The following is a 16,205-nucleotide window of genomic DNA, read 5'->3' on the forward strand; positions in this document are numbered from 1 at the left end:
GAAATATTAAGGTCGAGACTATCGAGAGGATCCAAAAAGTACACAGAGACTTTATGGTACTAACTTTACATTATGACCTTACTTGGAGAGATGCTTACTTGGGACAGACACTGACTCCTGACTCGGAAACTTGAGTTTTGGGAGAAGCTACTACTTTTGGAGATGAATGGCTTGAATGTGAGATAAGGGGAAAGAGGAAACACGAAATAGCCCTCTTCCCTACTAGAAGCCAAGCAGTTCCTATAACAGAGCCAGTTTGTCAGGTGTAATCTTGAAGGACTCACGTGAGTGCACATCGTGAGACTTTAGACTGTGCTAAGATGGTTAACATAGAACAGGGAGAGAAGAAACTCCTGGTAAATTCCTAGATAGACTACATGAGGCTCTCTGAAAGTTTACTTATGTTGATCCCAAAAGTTCAGAGGGAGAAATGATCTTAAAAGATAGATCACTTAGTTGGCTCCAAATACTTGCTGTACATTACAAAAACAGGAATTTGGACCAAATCAGTCTTTAAAAAAAACTGTTACAGCTGGCTCAGATAGTATATTATGGTAGAGAATACAAGGAGGAAGAAAGAACCAGACAAAAGACTGAAGCCCCAACAATGACAGTTAGATCTGCTCTGAAACAGCCTGAGGAAAAATGTCCAGAGGAACCCAGGTGAAAAGAGATGGACTTGTTATTACTGTGGAAAGGAGGGGCATCTCAAGCAAGATTGCCCTCAGGCATCTATAAGCTGCCCCTGGATCCATGTCAAGTCTGCAAAGGACTATACTGGAGAAGAGACTGCCCTCTGAGGTGTAGGCCCCAGAGGTGGAATCTCAAGACAATTGGGACTGAAGGTGCCCAGGGGTCCCCACACAAGCCCTTATTCTAAGGCTGAAGAGCTCCATGTATTAATAACTGTGGAGGGCCTATCAGGGCCCCGTCGATTTTCTTTTGGACACTGGGGCAACTTTCTGCTCACTAAAGCCCCTGGTCTGCTTTCCTCCTGATCCACTGCCATAATGAGGCTGTCTGGACAACCCAAATGCTATTATTTCAGTCATCCTTTAATCTGAAACTGGGACTCTGTGCTATTTTCTCGAGTTTCTAACCTTGCCAGAGTCTCCCTCACCCCTTCTGGGTAGGGATATACTGAGCAAGGTCCAGGTCTCTGGTTTCATAAATATGGAACCTGCTGTTTTAATTGAACAAAATGTAAATCCTAAAGTGTGGGCTGATGGAAAAACTGTGGGTCAAGCACAAAATACTGTTTCTGTCGTCATCAAGCTCAATGACCCTCATCTATTTTCACATCAAAAGCAGTATCCATTAAAGCCTGACGTGTTAAGGAAAGGTTAAAACCCATCATTGAAAATTTAAAGGAACAGAGGTTATTAATTCCCTGTAACACTCCATACAACACTCCTATTTTGGGTGTAAAAAAGTCAAATGATAAATGGAGACTTGTTCAAGATATACTAATAATAAGTGTCTAATCCTTATACTTTATTGTCTGAAATTCCTAAACAAGCCAAATATTTTTCAATCAATTATTTGAAGGATGCTTTCTAGAGTTAAACCTATATTAGATCATCCTCTACCTATGATTTTAAGACAATTGAGAGGATTCTTGGGCATTACAGGCTATTGCCGCATTTGGATTCCAGGTTATAGGGACTTGCCCAGCCTTTATATAAACTTATAACTGAGACTCAGCAGGCGCAAACCCACTAGCTGGTTTGGTCCCCAGAGACTCAAAAGGCTTTTAAGTCTATTCAAACTGCTCTCTTGCAGGCTCCCACTTTGAGCTTGCCCACAGGATCAGAGTTTGTTTGTTACTGGAAAAAAAAAAAAAAACAGGCTATGGCCACCTTGCTTAAGGGCAATTGTTACTATTGTTTTGCTAATGCCTAAAGCTCATAAGTTTACTAATGGGCAAAATTTTACTGTACTGACTTCTCTTGATGTAAGTGGGATCTTAAACTTTAAATTTCAGAGCAAAGATGCTCCACCTTTAAAGCTGCTATAATTCAAGGGGTATTGAAAGCTCTAGGAATAGAATATCACTTACACTATTTCTGGAAACCCCAATATTCAGAAAAAGTTGAAAAGGCTAATGACATTATTAAAAGACATCCATGTAAGCTAATTCAGGAAACACAAGACAGTTTAAAGCTTTACCTATAGCTTTAATGAGGGCTTGAACTGACCCTAAGAAGAAGGGACTGTCCTAAAGCCTTAGAACTAACTATCTGAGTCAGCTTTCAGCTTTTCAACCTCCTCATCAATTGAAGGCTTCCCATGGTGGGTTTCTCCACTTCAAGGAAAGGACTTTCTTCAGCTCTGTGAATACCTTTACCAACAACAATCATATGTGACACCTCTTCTTGATCTGATGACATCTAGCAATCCTAAAATGGACTGATGTAACTATGGACATAATGTAACTTTTAATTTTGATTAGGTTTTAACTTGATTTAATGACTATTTTGCCTTACATCTGTAACTATATAACGGGGTTTGTTTCTAACCGTGTGAAGGCTTTTAGGTTACAAATGGTTTTCCAGGCTCCTACAAGTGTCATAGCCTCCTCCAACTATTACTTGGGGCCTCTGGATCAGAAACCCTCAATATGAGGTTTAGAAGAACATGTTGCCTCAACAATTTAGGGATGATGCCCTTCAACAGCAAGAAGTAGTTATGGAATGAGAACGATGCCCCTTTCCCTTTTCAACATAATTTTCCTAAAAGAAAAAGGGGAAATGAGAGCGTCAGTTCCTAGGCAGGTTGATAAGAAGTCCAGGGTCCTCAAGGAGAAAGAGGTCTGGGGCTCTTGAAGAGGAGATAGGGGTCTGGAATTCTCAAGGAGGAGGAAAGGGCAAACATCTTTTTTTTTTTCCTCTACATTCCTTAGTCTTAGTCACATTAAATGTTTTTTTTCTTTAAGCCTGGAACTGATGATTACACAACAAATAACTCAGTTTGAACTCTGTACTAAGGATTATATAACAACATATCCTGCTTGAGGACAGTTTCTCCTCCTGAGAAACTTCTGGCTAATCCTGTTATCTTAAAATGTAAATTATGAGAGTGGATCTAGTAAGATCTTTACAACTTTGAGACATTCTTTGATTTATTGTAATAATTAATTAAAAAGTATATAACTCCCTTGCTAACACTAGTGAAGGGGGCACTCTCTGTCCCCCTTCTGATGTCTATGTCAGACGCTTTCTCTGTCCCTTTTTACACTTTAATAAAACTCTGCTATACAAAAAAAAAGCATCAGTTCTTCGGCACTCAGCTATATGGTCCAACTCTCACATTCATGCATGACTGCTGGAAAAACCATAGCTTTGACTATATGGACCATTGTTGGCAAAGTAATGTCTCTGCTTTTTAATATGCTGTGTAGGTTGATCATAGCTTTTCTTCCAAGGAGCAAGCATCTTTTAATCTCATAGCTTCAGTAACCATCTGCAGTGACTTTCGAGCCCAAGAAAATAAAGTCTGTCACTGTTTTCGTTCTCTCCCCATCTATTTCCCATTCAAGTACAATGCCAAGATAATAACAATCCTGGGTAGCAGATCAAGGTAGGGCTTGGAATCTTCCTAGCCCTCAGGAAATTGTTGTGTGTGTTTTTTTTTTTTACTTTTTAAAAAAATTTATTATTATTAGTATTTTTACTTTACAATATTGTATTGGTTTTGCCATACATCAACATGCATCCACCACGGGTGTACACGTGTTCCCCATCCTGAACCCCCCTCCCACCTCCCTCCCCATACCATCTCTCTGGGTCATCCCAGTGCACCAGCCCCAGGCTTCCTGTATCCTGCATTGAACCTGGACTGGCGATTCGTTTATTATATGATTTCTGACTCTTTCTCTTGTCTTTGCCCCTTCTTAACGACTTTATCTCACTTTGCTCATCCATAAAATGAGTTGTTGTAAGGTTTAACTGGAATTATGCATGTAAAATGCTGAGGATGGTGCCTGGTACCAGAAAAGCCTTCACATTATGTTTGCCCTTCTCTACTGGCTTCCCTGGTGGCTCAGACACTAAAGCGTCTGCCCGCAATGCGGGAGACCCGGCCGGGTTCGATCCCTGGGTTGGGAAGATCCCGTGGAGAAGGGAATGGCAACCCACTCCAGTACTCTTGCCTGGAAAATTCCATGGACTGAGAGGCTCCTCAGAGCCTGGTAGGCTACGGTCCATGGGGTCGCAAAGAGTCAGACACGACTGAGCGACTTCACTTCACTTTACTGCTCCATTCCAGGGAGTCGTTTGAGGTGCTGGAGGAGGACATCCCGATCTGCCATCCTCCCAGCCCCCAAGCTGAACAGCGCACCAGGGAAGCTGATGGGAAAATACCGTGCAATGCATAAGGCCAACGGGGAGTGGTGGCCCTGGGGATGGACTCTTGGGGGCCCTGGGCGACCTTTCTGCCCCGGCGTCCACCCTCCCCAGATCTGAGCCGCAGACCTCCGGGCGGGAACGGGGGCGGTGCGCTCTAGCCCCGCCGGCGCGTAGGCGGGCGGGCGGGCGGGGCTCTGCGACCCGAAGCCCTGGGCCGCCAATATAGGCGCTCGGCGGAGGCGCTAGTGTGCGGGGGCAGCGCTGCAGGCGGGGGCCGAGATCCAGACACCGAAGCAGCTGGCACCCGGGTAGCCCGGAGAGGGGCGAGCAACATGAGCAGCAAATGCGACGTGGTCGTGGTGGGGGGCGGCATCTCAGGTCAGTGGCTGCTGCGCGCCCTCTTTCCCCCTCCCAGGGCTCCGACAAGTGGCCGCCCGGGGAGGCATGCGGGGCGGCCGTGCGGCGGCGTATCCCCCGGAGCCCCTAGACTCTCCGTGCGCCGGAGGGGATCTAGAGGGTCCCAAGCGTCGCACACGAAATCCTCCCTCAGGGGGAGAAGGATTTGGTGGCCCCCCCTCCCCTCCCCGGACAGAAGCTAGAGGATGTCTTTTGAAGGTCTGGGGCTAGACTTTGAACTTCTGCCCCGGACAGCTGCCAAGCCTGAGACTGCTGGAATTTTCAAAGCGCCGGGGGGCAGGGAGAGAGGGTGGTGGTGGTGAGAAAACGGGCAGGGGAGAGACTCTTACTAGGGGGTGGCATAAAGGTCAGTCGCTTGCCCCAGGCAAAGGTCAGTCCTTTTGCTCCAGCCCGACCTGGACACTCTACACCCTCACTCGGACCACGACGTGTTGTTATTCTGGAACCAGGAAAACGACCTTGAACAGCTTCCCGTTCAAAAAGAAGGGATTGGACCCTGGGGTATCGACCCTCCTGATCCCGATTCTTTCTGATTCCACGATTTCCATGGGTCTACCTGCGGCTGCAGGGCCTTCTTGTCAAATGCCTTCTTGTCGAATGTCTCCTCTCCTTCTGCCCCTTCTTCTCCTCGCCCCCACACTCAGTGCAGGGTGGCCAAAAAGCTTAGAAGGGATGGGGGACAGAAAGTACCCTCATAGACACGGGGAAGGGAGGTGGGACTGGGCCTCGAGAAACAGACGCCAGAAGATGGATGGGGTCAGCGGGGGAACCCACCTTCTGAAGAAAGTCAGCCAGATCCTATGGGGAGGGGTCAGTGGAATATGAAGTGATGCTTCCAGAACAGCCTGTCTCACAGACCCCTGAGAATGCTTTGGTCCAACCCCCAGGACCTCCTGGTACTTGAGCAATTACGAGGACACCTCCAAAATCCACCACTGTGTTGACTAAGACGTGCCCTAACCAGACGTCAGGAGCCGGCCTCCAACTTGCTTCCTGGGGGGCAGGCAGGGCAGAGGCGTTCAGATTCTCTTGTGGCAGGTAAAGAAAGCAAGGTGCTGGATGTTGGATGCCATGCCTCCATTCCAGCTTTCCTCACCTTTGAGTCAGATCTCAGGCTATCCCTTCTGTTTGCCGGGTCCCCCACCCCCTCCCCTAGCTCACCCATGCCAGGCTCTGTACACAGGGCTACAGATGCTTTAAGTACAACAGCATGCTGTGGTGGGCTCTGGCTATATAGATTCCATGTTCATTCAGTATTTTAGACATCATTTCTCCTAGAGGAACTCAGTGTGTGTCCGTGCGGCCTTGCACAGCACTCCCATCTTACGGAAGAGGAAACCTCTCTTTCTAGGCCTTCAAAGTCCTTTTCTTACCCAAACTATGTCTAACGTGTTCCAATTCTTCGTTTCCCCCTTTATTTTGTTTTTTTTTTTTGTTTGTTTGTTTGTTTGTTTTTTCTGATTCATTCTCTAAACCTTCACGCTCACTCAAATTATTCATGTAAGACTCGTACTGGAAGGATAGATAAGGGTTTAGTTATTTTTTACAGCAGTGGTGAATCTCTGCTTTTGACTCCCAAACTCTCCAAACAAGGGACTGGTGAGTAGATCTGCCTTTTCTCAAGAATGTCACATGGAATAGGCATTGTTCTAAAAACTGAGAAAGCAGGGTTCCAAGGCCTTACTTAAATGCTTTATCTGCTATGTGAGGATAACTCCAACTAGTCATAGCTAGATTACAAGATCATCTAAAAGGTAGGTGAAGCAATGTGTGTGAAAATGGCTTTGCAAAGTCTGATATATGTGTGACACAAGGGATTACAAGAGTTTTGCTCATTTATTCAAACAGTACACGTTAGGGCAGGCTGTGGTTGAGGATGCAAAACTAGATCACATTTTTCTTGTCCTGGAAGATTTTTCAGTCTAGGAAAAGAGATGAGGTATCCAGACAAAGACAATACAAGGTAGAAAGTGTTAGGTGCCACAAAAGAGGTCCATTCATTTGTTCATTATCCATTCATTCAAGGAACATTTGCTTCCTGTCCCACATCCTATCGAAAAGGGAAGGAAAGTTGAGTTAGTCAGAGCCATTGCCCCTGGGGTACTCACAAGCTAATGTGGGAGGCAGAGTTGTGAACGAGTGGTACTAATGACCTACGATATATGCCTTTTCCTAGGACCTCCTACTGAAAGTTATAGGAAAGGTGAATGTTGAACTCTAGGTGAATGTTGAACTCTGCCTGGGAATATCCAAGCAGACTTCACAGGGATGGTGAAGTAGATCTTAAAGAATGGATATGAATTCACCAGGAGACTGGATGAAGAAAGTATCTGAAGCTAAAGAATAGCTTAAATCACAAATACGTGAGATATTCTCATGCTTAGGAAAGATAAGAACTTTAGCACAGGGACTTCCTTGGTGTTTCAATGGTTTAAGACTTGGCCTTCCAATGCAGGGGGTTGCAGATTCAATCCCTGGTCGGGAAGCCAAGATCCCACATGCCTCAAGGCAAAAAAACCCCAAAACATAAAACAGAAGCAATGTTGTAACAAATTCAATTAAGACTTTAAAAATGGTCCACAGGAAAAATTCTTTAAAAAAAAAAAGAAAGAAAAAACTTCAGTGTGGAGAATTGAGGGGAACTTGTGGGAGACCAAGCTACAGAGGTGGGTTGGGATGAGTTGTAGGTAGCCTTGTATGTCATCACCCAAAGATTTAGCTCCCTGGTGGCTCAGATGGTACAGAATCCACCTACAATGCAGGAGACCCAGGTTCAATCCCTGGGTCAGGAAGATTCCCTGGAGATGGGAATGGCTTCCCACTCTAGTATTCTTACCTAGGAAATCTCATGGACAGAGGAGCCTGGCGGGCTACAGTCCATTTGGTCGCAAAGAGTTAGACATGACTGAGTGGCTAATTTTGGGGGCTTCCCAGGTAGTGCTGGTGGTAAAGAACCCACCTGCCAATGCAGGAGACATAAGAGATGTGGGTTCGATCCCTGGGTCAGGAAGATCTCCTGGAGGGGAGCATGGCAACCCACTCCAGCATTCTTGCCTGGAGAATCCCATGGACAGAGGATAGGGTCACAAAGAGTCAGACATGACTGAGTGACTTAGCACACATGCAGTCAATGAATAGCCACTAATGATTTTTCATTCACAAAGTGATATGTCGAGTGACAGGAATATGATCTACAAAAAGAGGAATGTGCAGAAGAGCAGGTTTGGGGAAAGATGGAGCATCTAGAATTGAAGGTGCTGATAGAACACCTAGGGAGAGATGTCTAGCAGCTCCAAGTGCAAAGAACAGGTTGGGCTGACAGATTTGTGTGACAGAGACGTATTAGTTGAGGCCCCTGAAGTCTGTGAAATGACCCAAACCAAGAGTGGCGAGAGAAGAGAGGATGCCTAGGATGGAACTGGTTGAGGCGGTGCTCACCTTCTCCACTGGGAGGAAGATATTTCGGTCTTTATAGTTTGATGAGAGAGATGAGGAAACTGAGAAACTGAAAAACACTTGCTGCTGCTAAGTCGCTTCAGTCGTGTCCGACTCTGTGCGACCCCATAGACGGCAGCCAACCAGGCTCCCCCGTCCCTGGGATTCTCCAGGCAAGAACACTGGAGTGGGTTGCCGTTTCCTTCTCTAATATATGAAAGTGAAAAGTGAAAGGGAAGTCGCTCAGTCGTGTCCGACTCTTAGCGACCCCAAGGACTGCAGCCTACCAGGCTCCTCTGCCCATGGGATTTTCCAGGCAAGAGTACTGGAGTGGGTTGCCATTGCCTTCTCCGGAAAAAAACTTGGTTAATCTCAAATCTTAGCTCATATGTCATTTACTGGGGACAGCCTTCCCAAATCCCTCCAAATAGGTTGAGATGCCTTTGTTTAACTCTCCTCTGCCATCTTGTTCTTTTCCTTGAGTTTTTAATTGTTCACATTTTAGTGTCATTTCTTGTTCAATCACTTTCTCCTCCACTAGTCTGTAAGCCCCTGGAGCCCTGGGAAGTGTTTCTATGTCTCCTGGAGAACCCCCAAACTCCAGCTCCAGAGCTCTGCCTGGCCTAGTTAGCACTTAATAAATGTGTTAAATGAACAAACTTTAACATATTCCCCACAAAACAGCAGTTGATTGCATCTGAAATTCACATCCACTTACTCCTGACCCTTTTGCATGTCCTGCCAAATCTTATTGAGTAAGGGGAAAATGGTAAAATCAGAATTTTAGGATTGGTTGGTGACTGACGCAGTTAACTTTGTTAATTATTAAACTTGGGCCATTCTGGTAGTTCTCTGATAGTTTTCGAAGCTGTCAGCAAATTTTAATCACTCCCTTTGGCATAAGCAGAGACAGACTGGGGGTACGGATGGTTAATATATAACCTTTTTTTTAGTGTTTGAAAAATTCCAAGGCGACTGCAGAACAGCATTTTGTTTGGGGAAATGCGTGTGGCATACAAACACACACCTGCTGACATCTCTTTCACCCAAGGAGCAGGTCATCTCTGGGGACTTGGCAGAGTAATGGCATTTCCCACATGGAGCTGGACAACAGCATACGGCTTCTGTTCCGAGTCTCGATTTTAATGTTTGGTTTGGTAGAACCATGGAAACTATCTTTTGCAATTCTGGAATGGCTCTTGCTCAAGCCTCAAAATAAAAGCTAAAAAAGGGAAACTTGAAACAGAAAGGAGAATTTTTTTTCCAGGCTTGAGAGAAGTGATCTGGCCATCTGAGGGTGGCAGGCACTCGGCTAACAGCCTGGAAGAGTCAAAGTCAGTCTTCCAAGTGGTAATCAACACCTGGAAGGTGATCTGTCCAGCCAGAAGGGCCAGGGGGGCAAGCCTGCTGCAGGCTGGAGGGACTGGCCTAGGCAGGGTGCATCAGAGAGGGCCCACAGAGGATCATGAGTTGAGGGATGTGATAGGCAGATGAGGCCTGTGTGTTAATGGCAAAGCCCCCGCCTCACCTTTGATGAAGAAAGATGGAGAACTTCCTGGACGCCTATAAACCACCTGAATGTTCTAAGAAATGGTAACTGGATGGAAGTGCTTGGAAATGTGTGTATCCCAAAGATAGGCTATAAAGAGGCAGTATGCAATGTTAAAAGAGCATAGGTCAGACATCAAACAGACTCGTTATGAATTCCGTTTCCTATACTTAGCTATTGTGTCACCTTAAAATTTCCCTCACCTCTCTGTTCTTCAGCTGCCTTTTAAAATGAGATTCCCAGTGCCGTTATTGGCCGAGAGCTTGTTGCTAGGATTAGAAAGAACGCACATAAAGGACTGTACACAAGAGGCCATTATGGCGACAGGTTGTACTAAAAAGACAGCTTGTCTTTTTGGAAAAGACATCCTTTTTTTTTTTTAGCTTCTAGGGTTTTTTCATCTGTGGGAGCAGAAGCAGGCATCTCTGTAATCATGTCTTCCTCTTTACTGACCAGTCATTTTTCTCGCTGTGAGGCATTTATAAGGTGACTACAGGATCTGTACAGGCATCATTCTGACCTCATCCTGCCCCACCCCCATCCCTTCAGTCCCTCCAGTGAGGAGTCTGAGAACTCAGGCTTATCCTGGGCTTCAGAGCCACCAAACCCATTGTGTTCCTTATCAGAAGAAATTTTCAAAGCCCTCGATCTGTATTTCATCACTACCCCAGCCTGGCTGTTATTCCCTTTCTGATCTGGTCTTCATTTTAGCCACCTGACACCCATCTTAATTATAAGAAATAATAAATGGGATTATTATTTATCTCTTGAATAATATTAATTATGTAATAATAATAGAAGAGTCAGCATTTTGAGTGTTGTCTATATGTTAAATTGAGTAACAGTGAGGTGATCTTAATATTAGCATCTCCAGGCACTGGATGAATTCAAACTCTTAGTGTAGAAATCTGTCCTGTGTTTAGAATTTCTGACATATTTATCTCTTAACTATATACAAAAAATAATTAGAATTTCAGACTTTTCTTTCAGTTTAGCTGCTACGTTTCTTACATCATCTGTGTTGGTAAATCATATACAAGCCAAGAAAGTAGGGCTGTGAAACACAGCCTTGTTATAAGACAATATTCCATGAGTGTGTGTGTGTGTGGGGGGGTACATATACATGCACAGCCACTAAGCCACTAGCCACCTCCTCCAGCTAAAGTTTGACAGTGGAGTTGGCCGCACACTGACACTTCACATCCACTAGTGGTTAGAGGCCATTTTGTCGGCCTGATTAACAATAATAGCAAGGTCTACTGTGTGCTTGCCAGATCCTAAGCCCCATTCCAAGCATTTTACATGCATTTTCTCCTTTACCCCTCTAGACCACTTTATGAAGTAGATACCTTTATTATCCTTACTCTCCAGATGAGAAAACTAAGTCATCAAAAGGTTACCAATTTTTCTTAAGGTGACATAGCTAGTGAGTGGTAAAACCACAATAAATGCCATGCTCTTAACCTCTGTACTCTACCACTGCTGATTTCTTCTGTTCCCAGTGAAAATGTCACTACAGGAACAGTTCCTTCCAATCTGTAGCAATAATTTAGGATTTGTTTTGATATAATTTGTTCACATTGGAACAGTGGAAAAGACATATATATTGAGTGATGTGCATGATATGTATGTCATCAGTTTGAAAATCATTTGTTTTATAGCTCGTACACCTTGATATAAAAAAAAGGCTCAATCAAAAAATGGGCAGAAGAGCTAGATAGACATTTCTCCAAAGACAGGTGACCAACATGCTCATGAAAAGATGCTGAATATGCTGATTGTTAGAGGAATGCAAATCAAAACCACAATGAGTAGTTGATCTTACACCAGCCAGAATGCCCATCATTAAAAAGTCTACAAATAATAAATGCTGGAGAGGGTGTGGAGAAAAAGGAACCCTCCTACACTGTTGGTGGGAATGTAAATTGGTGCAGCCACTATGGAGAATAGTATGGAGGGTCCTTAAAAACTAAAAATAGAGTTGCCATATCATCCTGAAATCCAGCTCCTATACCCAGAAAAAACTCTAATTCAAAAAGATAAATGCACAACAATGTTCATAGCAGCACTATTTACAATAGCCAAGACATGGAAGTAACCTAAATGTCCATCAACAGATGAGTGAATTTAAGATGTGGTGTATATATATGGGCTCCCGTGATGGCTCAGCAGGTAAAGAATCCACCTGCCACTTCAGGAGATGTAAGAGACACGGGTTCAATCCCTGGGTCAGGAAGATCCCTTGGAAAAGGGCATGACAACCCACTCCAGTATTCTTGCCTGGAGAATCCCATGGACAGAGGCACCTGGAAGGCTACAGTCCATAGGGTCACAAGGAGTTGGACACAAGTGAAGCGACTGAGCACACACACGCATATTCAGCCATTAAAAAAAGAATGAAAATGCCATTTGCAACAACATGGATGGACCTAGGGATTATCATACTAAGTGAAGTAAGTCAGACAGAGAAAGACAAATTTATGTGATATCACTTATATGTGGAATATAAAAAATGATACAAGTGAACTTATTTACAAAACAGAAACAGACTCACAGACATAGAAAATAAATTTATGGTTACCAAAGGGGATAGTGATGGGGGAGAGATAAATTAGTTGTTTGGGATTAACAGATACACACTACTATATATAAAATAGATGAACAATAAAGACCTACTGTATAGCACAGGGAGCCATATTCAATATCTTGTAATAATCTATAATGAAAAAGAATCTGAAAAAGAATATGCATATATATACATATCTGAATCACTTTGATGTACACCTGAAACTAACACAGCATCGTACATTAAATATACTTCAACTTTAAAATGGTTAAGAGATAAAGAAAGGCAGAATATACAGATTTCTGGATTATCACTGGAAAAAAAATCTGCTTATAAATGCAACCAATAGGGCAAAAGGAAAAGAAAAAAGAATAAATCAGCTGCTTTGATGATTTCTACATTTTTGTCAATAAATATACAGATGGGATCTGACTCAAATTTTGAGATAATTTAGTTTCTAACTTATTTCTCTAATATTTTGGGCTTCAGTGGCATTTTCATGTTCTACTAACACAATAAAGTCAATAAAATGTTCCAGTATCAAGCATTTCTCCAGATATCAGTAATGACAACAAATGTTGCTATCACCGAATTCTAATGTTTGTACATTTCTTTATTCTTGTCAAGATTCAAAGTCTATGTACACATGCCCTTAACTGATGTACACTGAATTAGAACTTCTGCATTTTAAATACCTTTTAGAATTAGGTAATATTGAAGTATTACAGGTGGCAAGGTCATAGTATAATGTCACCCGAGACACCTGGGACAAATGAAATGTGTACAGTAGCATGTCACTCTGAATTGGAACTCACACTAACTTTAGTTTCATCTTTGGATTTGATGGCCATTATACATATAGTCTTAGCAGTGTTCCATGTGTGTGTCTATTACCGGATCTCACTTACTGTGTTTAAATGACCTGTTTAAGCATCTGTGAACGTTCACCTGATCATAGGCTGCTCAAAATCAAAGACTTCGTACAATGTATCTCCCTATTTCTGGTGTTTAGCAAAGAACCCAGCTCACCTTAGCCCCCAGAAATTGAATTAAATTGATAGAATCCCTTGATCAAGATTGTAGGTCTTCTTAGGCTTTGGGCTCAGAAAAGGTAAGCCTTACAACCAGAGATCTATTGGAAGGATGGGACTAACTTTTTACTTCCTGGAGGAAGCAGGATAACACAGAAGTTAACCCAGAGGGATGATATGGGGAGGGAAGAGGGAGGAGGATTCAGGATGGGGAACACATGTATACCTGTGGCGGATTCATTTTGATATTTGGCAAAACTAATACAATTATGTAAAGTTTAAAAATAAAATAAAATTTAAAAAAAAGCAAAAAAAAAAAAAAAAAAAGAAGTTAAATGCAAAAACCCTAGGAGCCTAACATTTGGGTTCAGATCCTACCTGTGTCCCTAACTGTATAGCTTCGGTTAGTTACCTACTTCCTCAGCCTCCAGATATTCACTTATTAAGTAGAGTGATGTTTCTAGGGCTAACTTTTGGGATGCTCAGTCAGTGTTAACTCGGCTATTTTTACAAGTCAGCAGGCAAGGCTTAACTGAGGGGATCTTGGAAATGTACAAGATTGAATACACTTCTAGGTCCCCAAAACTGAGCCAAATGGAGAGGCCATGTTCAGGATGAGGGTTTTTGTTCCCATAACAAAATACTTTGGAAATTTCCTCATGTGAAAAGTACAGCATTTTCATTTTTCAAGGGCCCCAAGCTTCTTGAGCTTAGCTTTTTAGGGACGTCTCCAGTAGCTCAGCTGGTAAAGAATATGCCTGCAATGCAGGAGACCCTGGTTTGATTCCTGGGTCGGGAAGATCCCCTGGAGAAGGGATACACTACCCACTCCAGTATTTTGGGGCTTCCCCGATGGCTCAGCTGGTAAAGAATCCACCTGCAATGTGGGAGACCTGGGTTTGATCCCTGGGTTGAGAAGATCCCATGGAGAAGGGAGTGGAGAAGGCAATGGCAACCCACTCCAGTACTCTTGCCTGGAAAATCCCGTGGATGGAGGAGCTTGGTAGGCTACAGTCTATGGGGTCTCTAAGAGTTGGACACAACTGAGCGACTTCACTTTCACTTTTCACTTTCATGCATTGGAGAAGGAAATGGCAACCCACTCCAGTATTCTTGCCTGGAGAATCCCAGGGACAGAGGAGCCTGGTGTGCTGCTGTCTATGGGGTTGCACAGAGTTGGACACGACTGAAGCCACTTAGCCACCACCTGGAGAAGGGAATGGCTACCCACTCCAGTATTCTGGCCTGGAGAATTCCATGGACTATTCCATGGGGTCACAAAGAGTTGGACAAGACTGAGTGACTTTCACTGACTAGAAGTCAGTAATTCCCTTGATAATGGTATAAATTTTTTCCTGACTTTGACCATCCAAATCCCATAAATTTCTTCTGAGCTAAAAACATGTTCTAAGGAATTCCCTGGTGGTCCAGTGGTTAGGACTCTGCTTTCGCTTCAGAAGGGCATGGCTCCAATCCCTGGTAGGGGAACAGAAATCCTGAATGCCATGTGGTGCAGAAAAAAAAGTTTTTTTGCTCTAATAGAGTCATTGATGACTGAAGATGGAAATATCTTTAGTTTTATCTACTAGTGACAGCACCTGGTTTTCCAGTGAATAAAGTCCCTGTTCTGGAGGATGAACCCTCAGCTTTAGGAGAAAGGGCAGTTGGAACAAGAACCTGACCAAATGATGCTATGTGGAAGATAAAAATGACTAACATTTTGAATGCACTGTTTTTACTTTCAAGTTTACAAAACGGATCCATGTTCAGTCTCCTCAGTTAACTCAGTAAACCAAGTACTACAGAAAATGAAGATCTGTAAGCCATGATCTCAAGTCGTCATCTGTCGGTTTACTTAAGGGAGGTACAGAAAGTCTTCTGTAAGACCAAGTTCCTACCCTCAGAAAACTTAAAATGCAATTGCAGACACAAGACCAGCACATACAGGCAATAAGAAATGTCTAGAAATGATAAATAATTGAGTTTTGTACTGTGGGACCCAAGTAAATCACAGAAGACCCCAGGAGTTAGAGAAGTTCTTCTTCAGATCAGATCAGATCAGTCGCTCAGTCGTGTCCGACTCTTTGCGACCCCATGAATCACAGCACGCCAGCCTCCCTGTCCATCACCAACTCCCGGAGTTCACTCAGACTCATAGCCATCGAGTCAGTGATGCCATCCAGCCATCTCATCCTCTGTCGTCCCCTTCTCCTCCTGCCCCCAATCCCTCCCAGCATCAGAGTCTTTTCCAATGAGTCAACTCTTCACATGAGGTGGCCAAAGTACTGGAGTTTCAGTTTTAGCATCATTCCTTCCAAAGAAATCCCAGGGCTGATCTCCTTCAGAATGGACTGGTTGGATCTCCTTACAGTCCAAGGGACTCTCAAGAGTCTTCTCCAACACCACAGTTCAAAAGCATCAATTCTTCGGCGCTCAGCCTTCTTCACAGTCCAACTCTCACATCCATACATGACCACAGGAAAAACCATAGCCTTGACTAGATGAACCTTTGTTGGCAAAGTAATGTCTCTGCTTTTGCATATGCTATCTAGGTTGGTCATAACTTTCCTTCCAAGGAGTAAGCGTCTTTTAATTTCATGGCTGCAGTCACCATCTGCAGTGGTTTTGGAGCCCAGAAAAATAAAATCTGACACTGTTTCCACTGTTTCCCCATCTATTACCCATGAAGTGATGGGACTGGATGCCATGATCTTCGTTTTCTGAATGTTGAGCTTTAAGCCAACTTTTTCACTCTCCACTTTCACTTTCATCAAGAGGCTTTTGAATTCCTCTTCACTTTCTGCCATAAGGGTGGTGTCATCTGCATATCTGAGGTTATTGATATTTCTCCCTGCAATCTT

The 16,205-nt window shown here is 43.7% G+C and overlaps 1 protein-coding gene across 1 annotated transcript in view; it reads left to right on the forward strand.

The window, feature by feature from the left end:
- Positions 1-4,649: 4,649 nt before the first annotated feature.
- Positions 4,650-16,205, forward strand: part of MAOB (monoamine oxidase B) — a 121,920-nt gene continuing 110,364 nt past the window's right edge. Inside the window, exon 1 of the mRNA NM_177944.2 lies at positions 4,650-4,724. Within this exon, the coding sequence (NP_808813.2) occupies positions 4,679-4,724 (46 nt within the window). The 5' untranslated portion in view covers positions 4,650-4,678. The remainder of the gene's footprint in view (positions 4,725-16,205) is intronic.

This window comes from Bos taurus, chromosome X (genome assembly GCF_002263795.3).
Source record: "Bos taurus isolate L1 Dominette 01449 registration number 42190680 breed Hereford chromosome X, ARS-UCD2.0, whole genome shotgun sequence".
NCBI classification, from domain to species: domain Eukaryota; kingdom Metazoa; phylum Chordata; class Mammalia; order Artiodactyla; family Bovidae; genus Bos; species Bos taurus.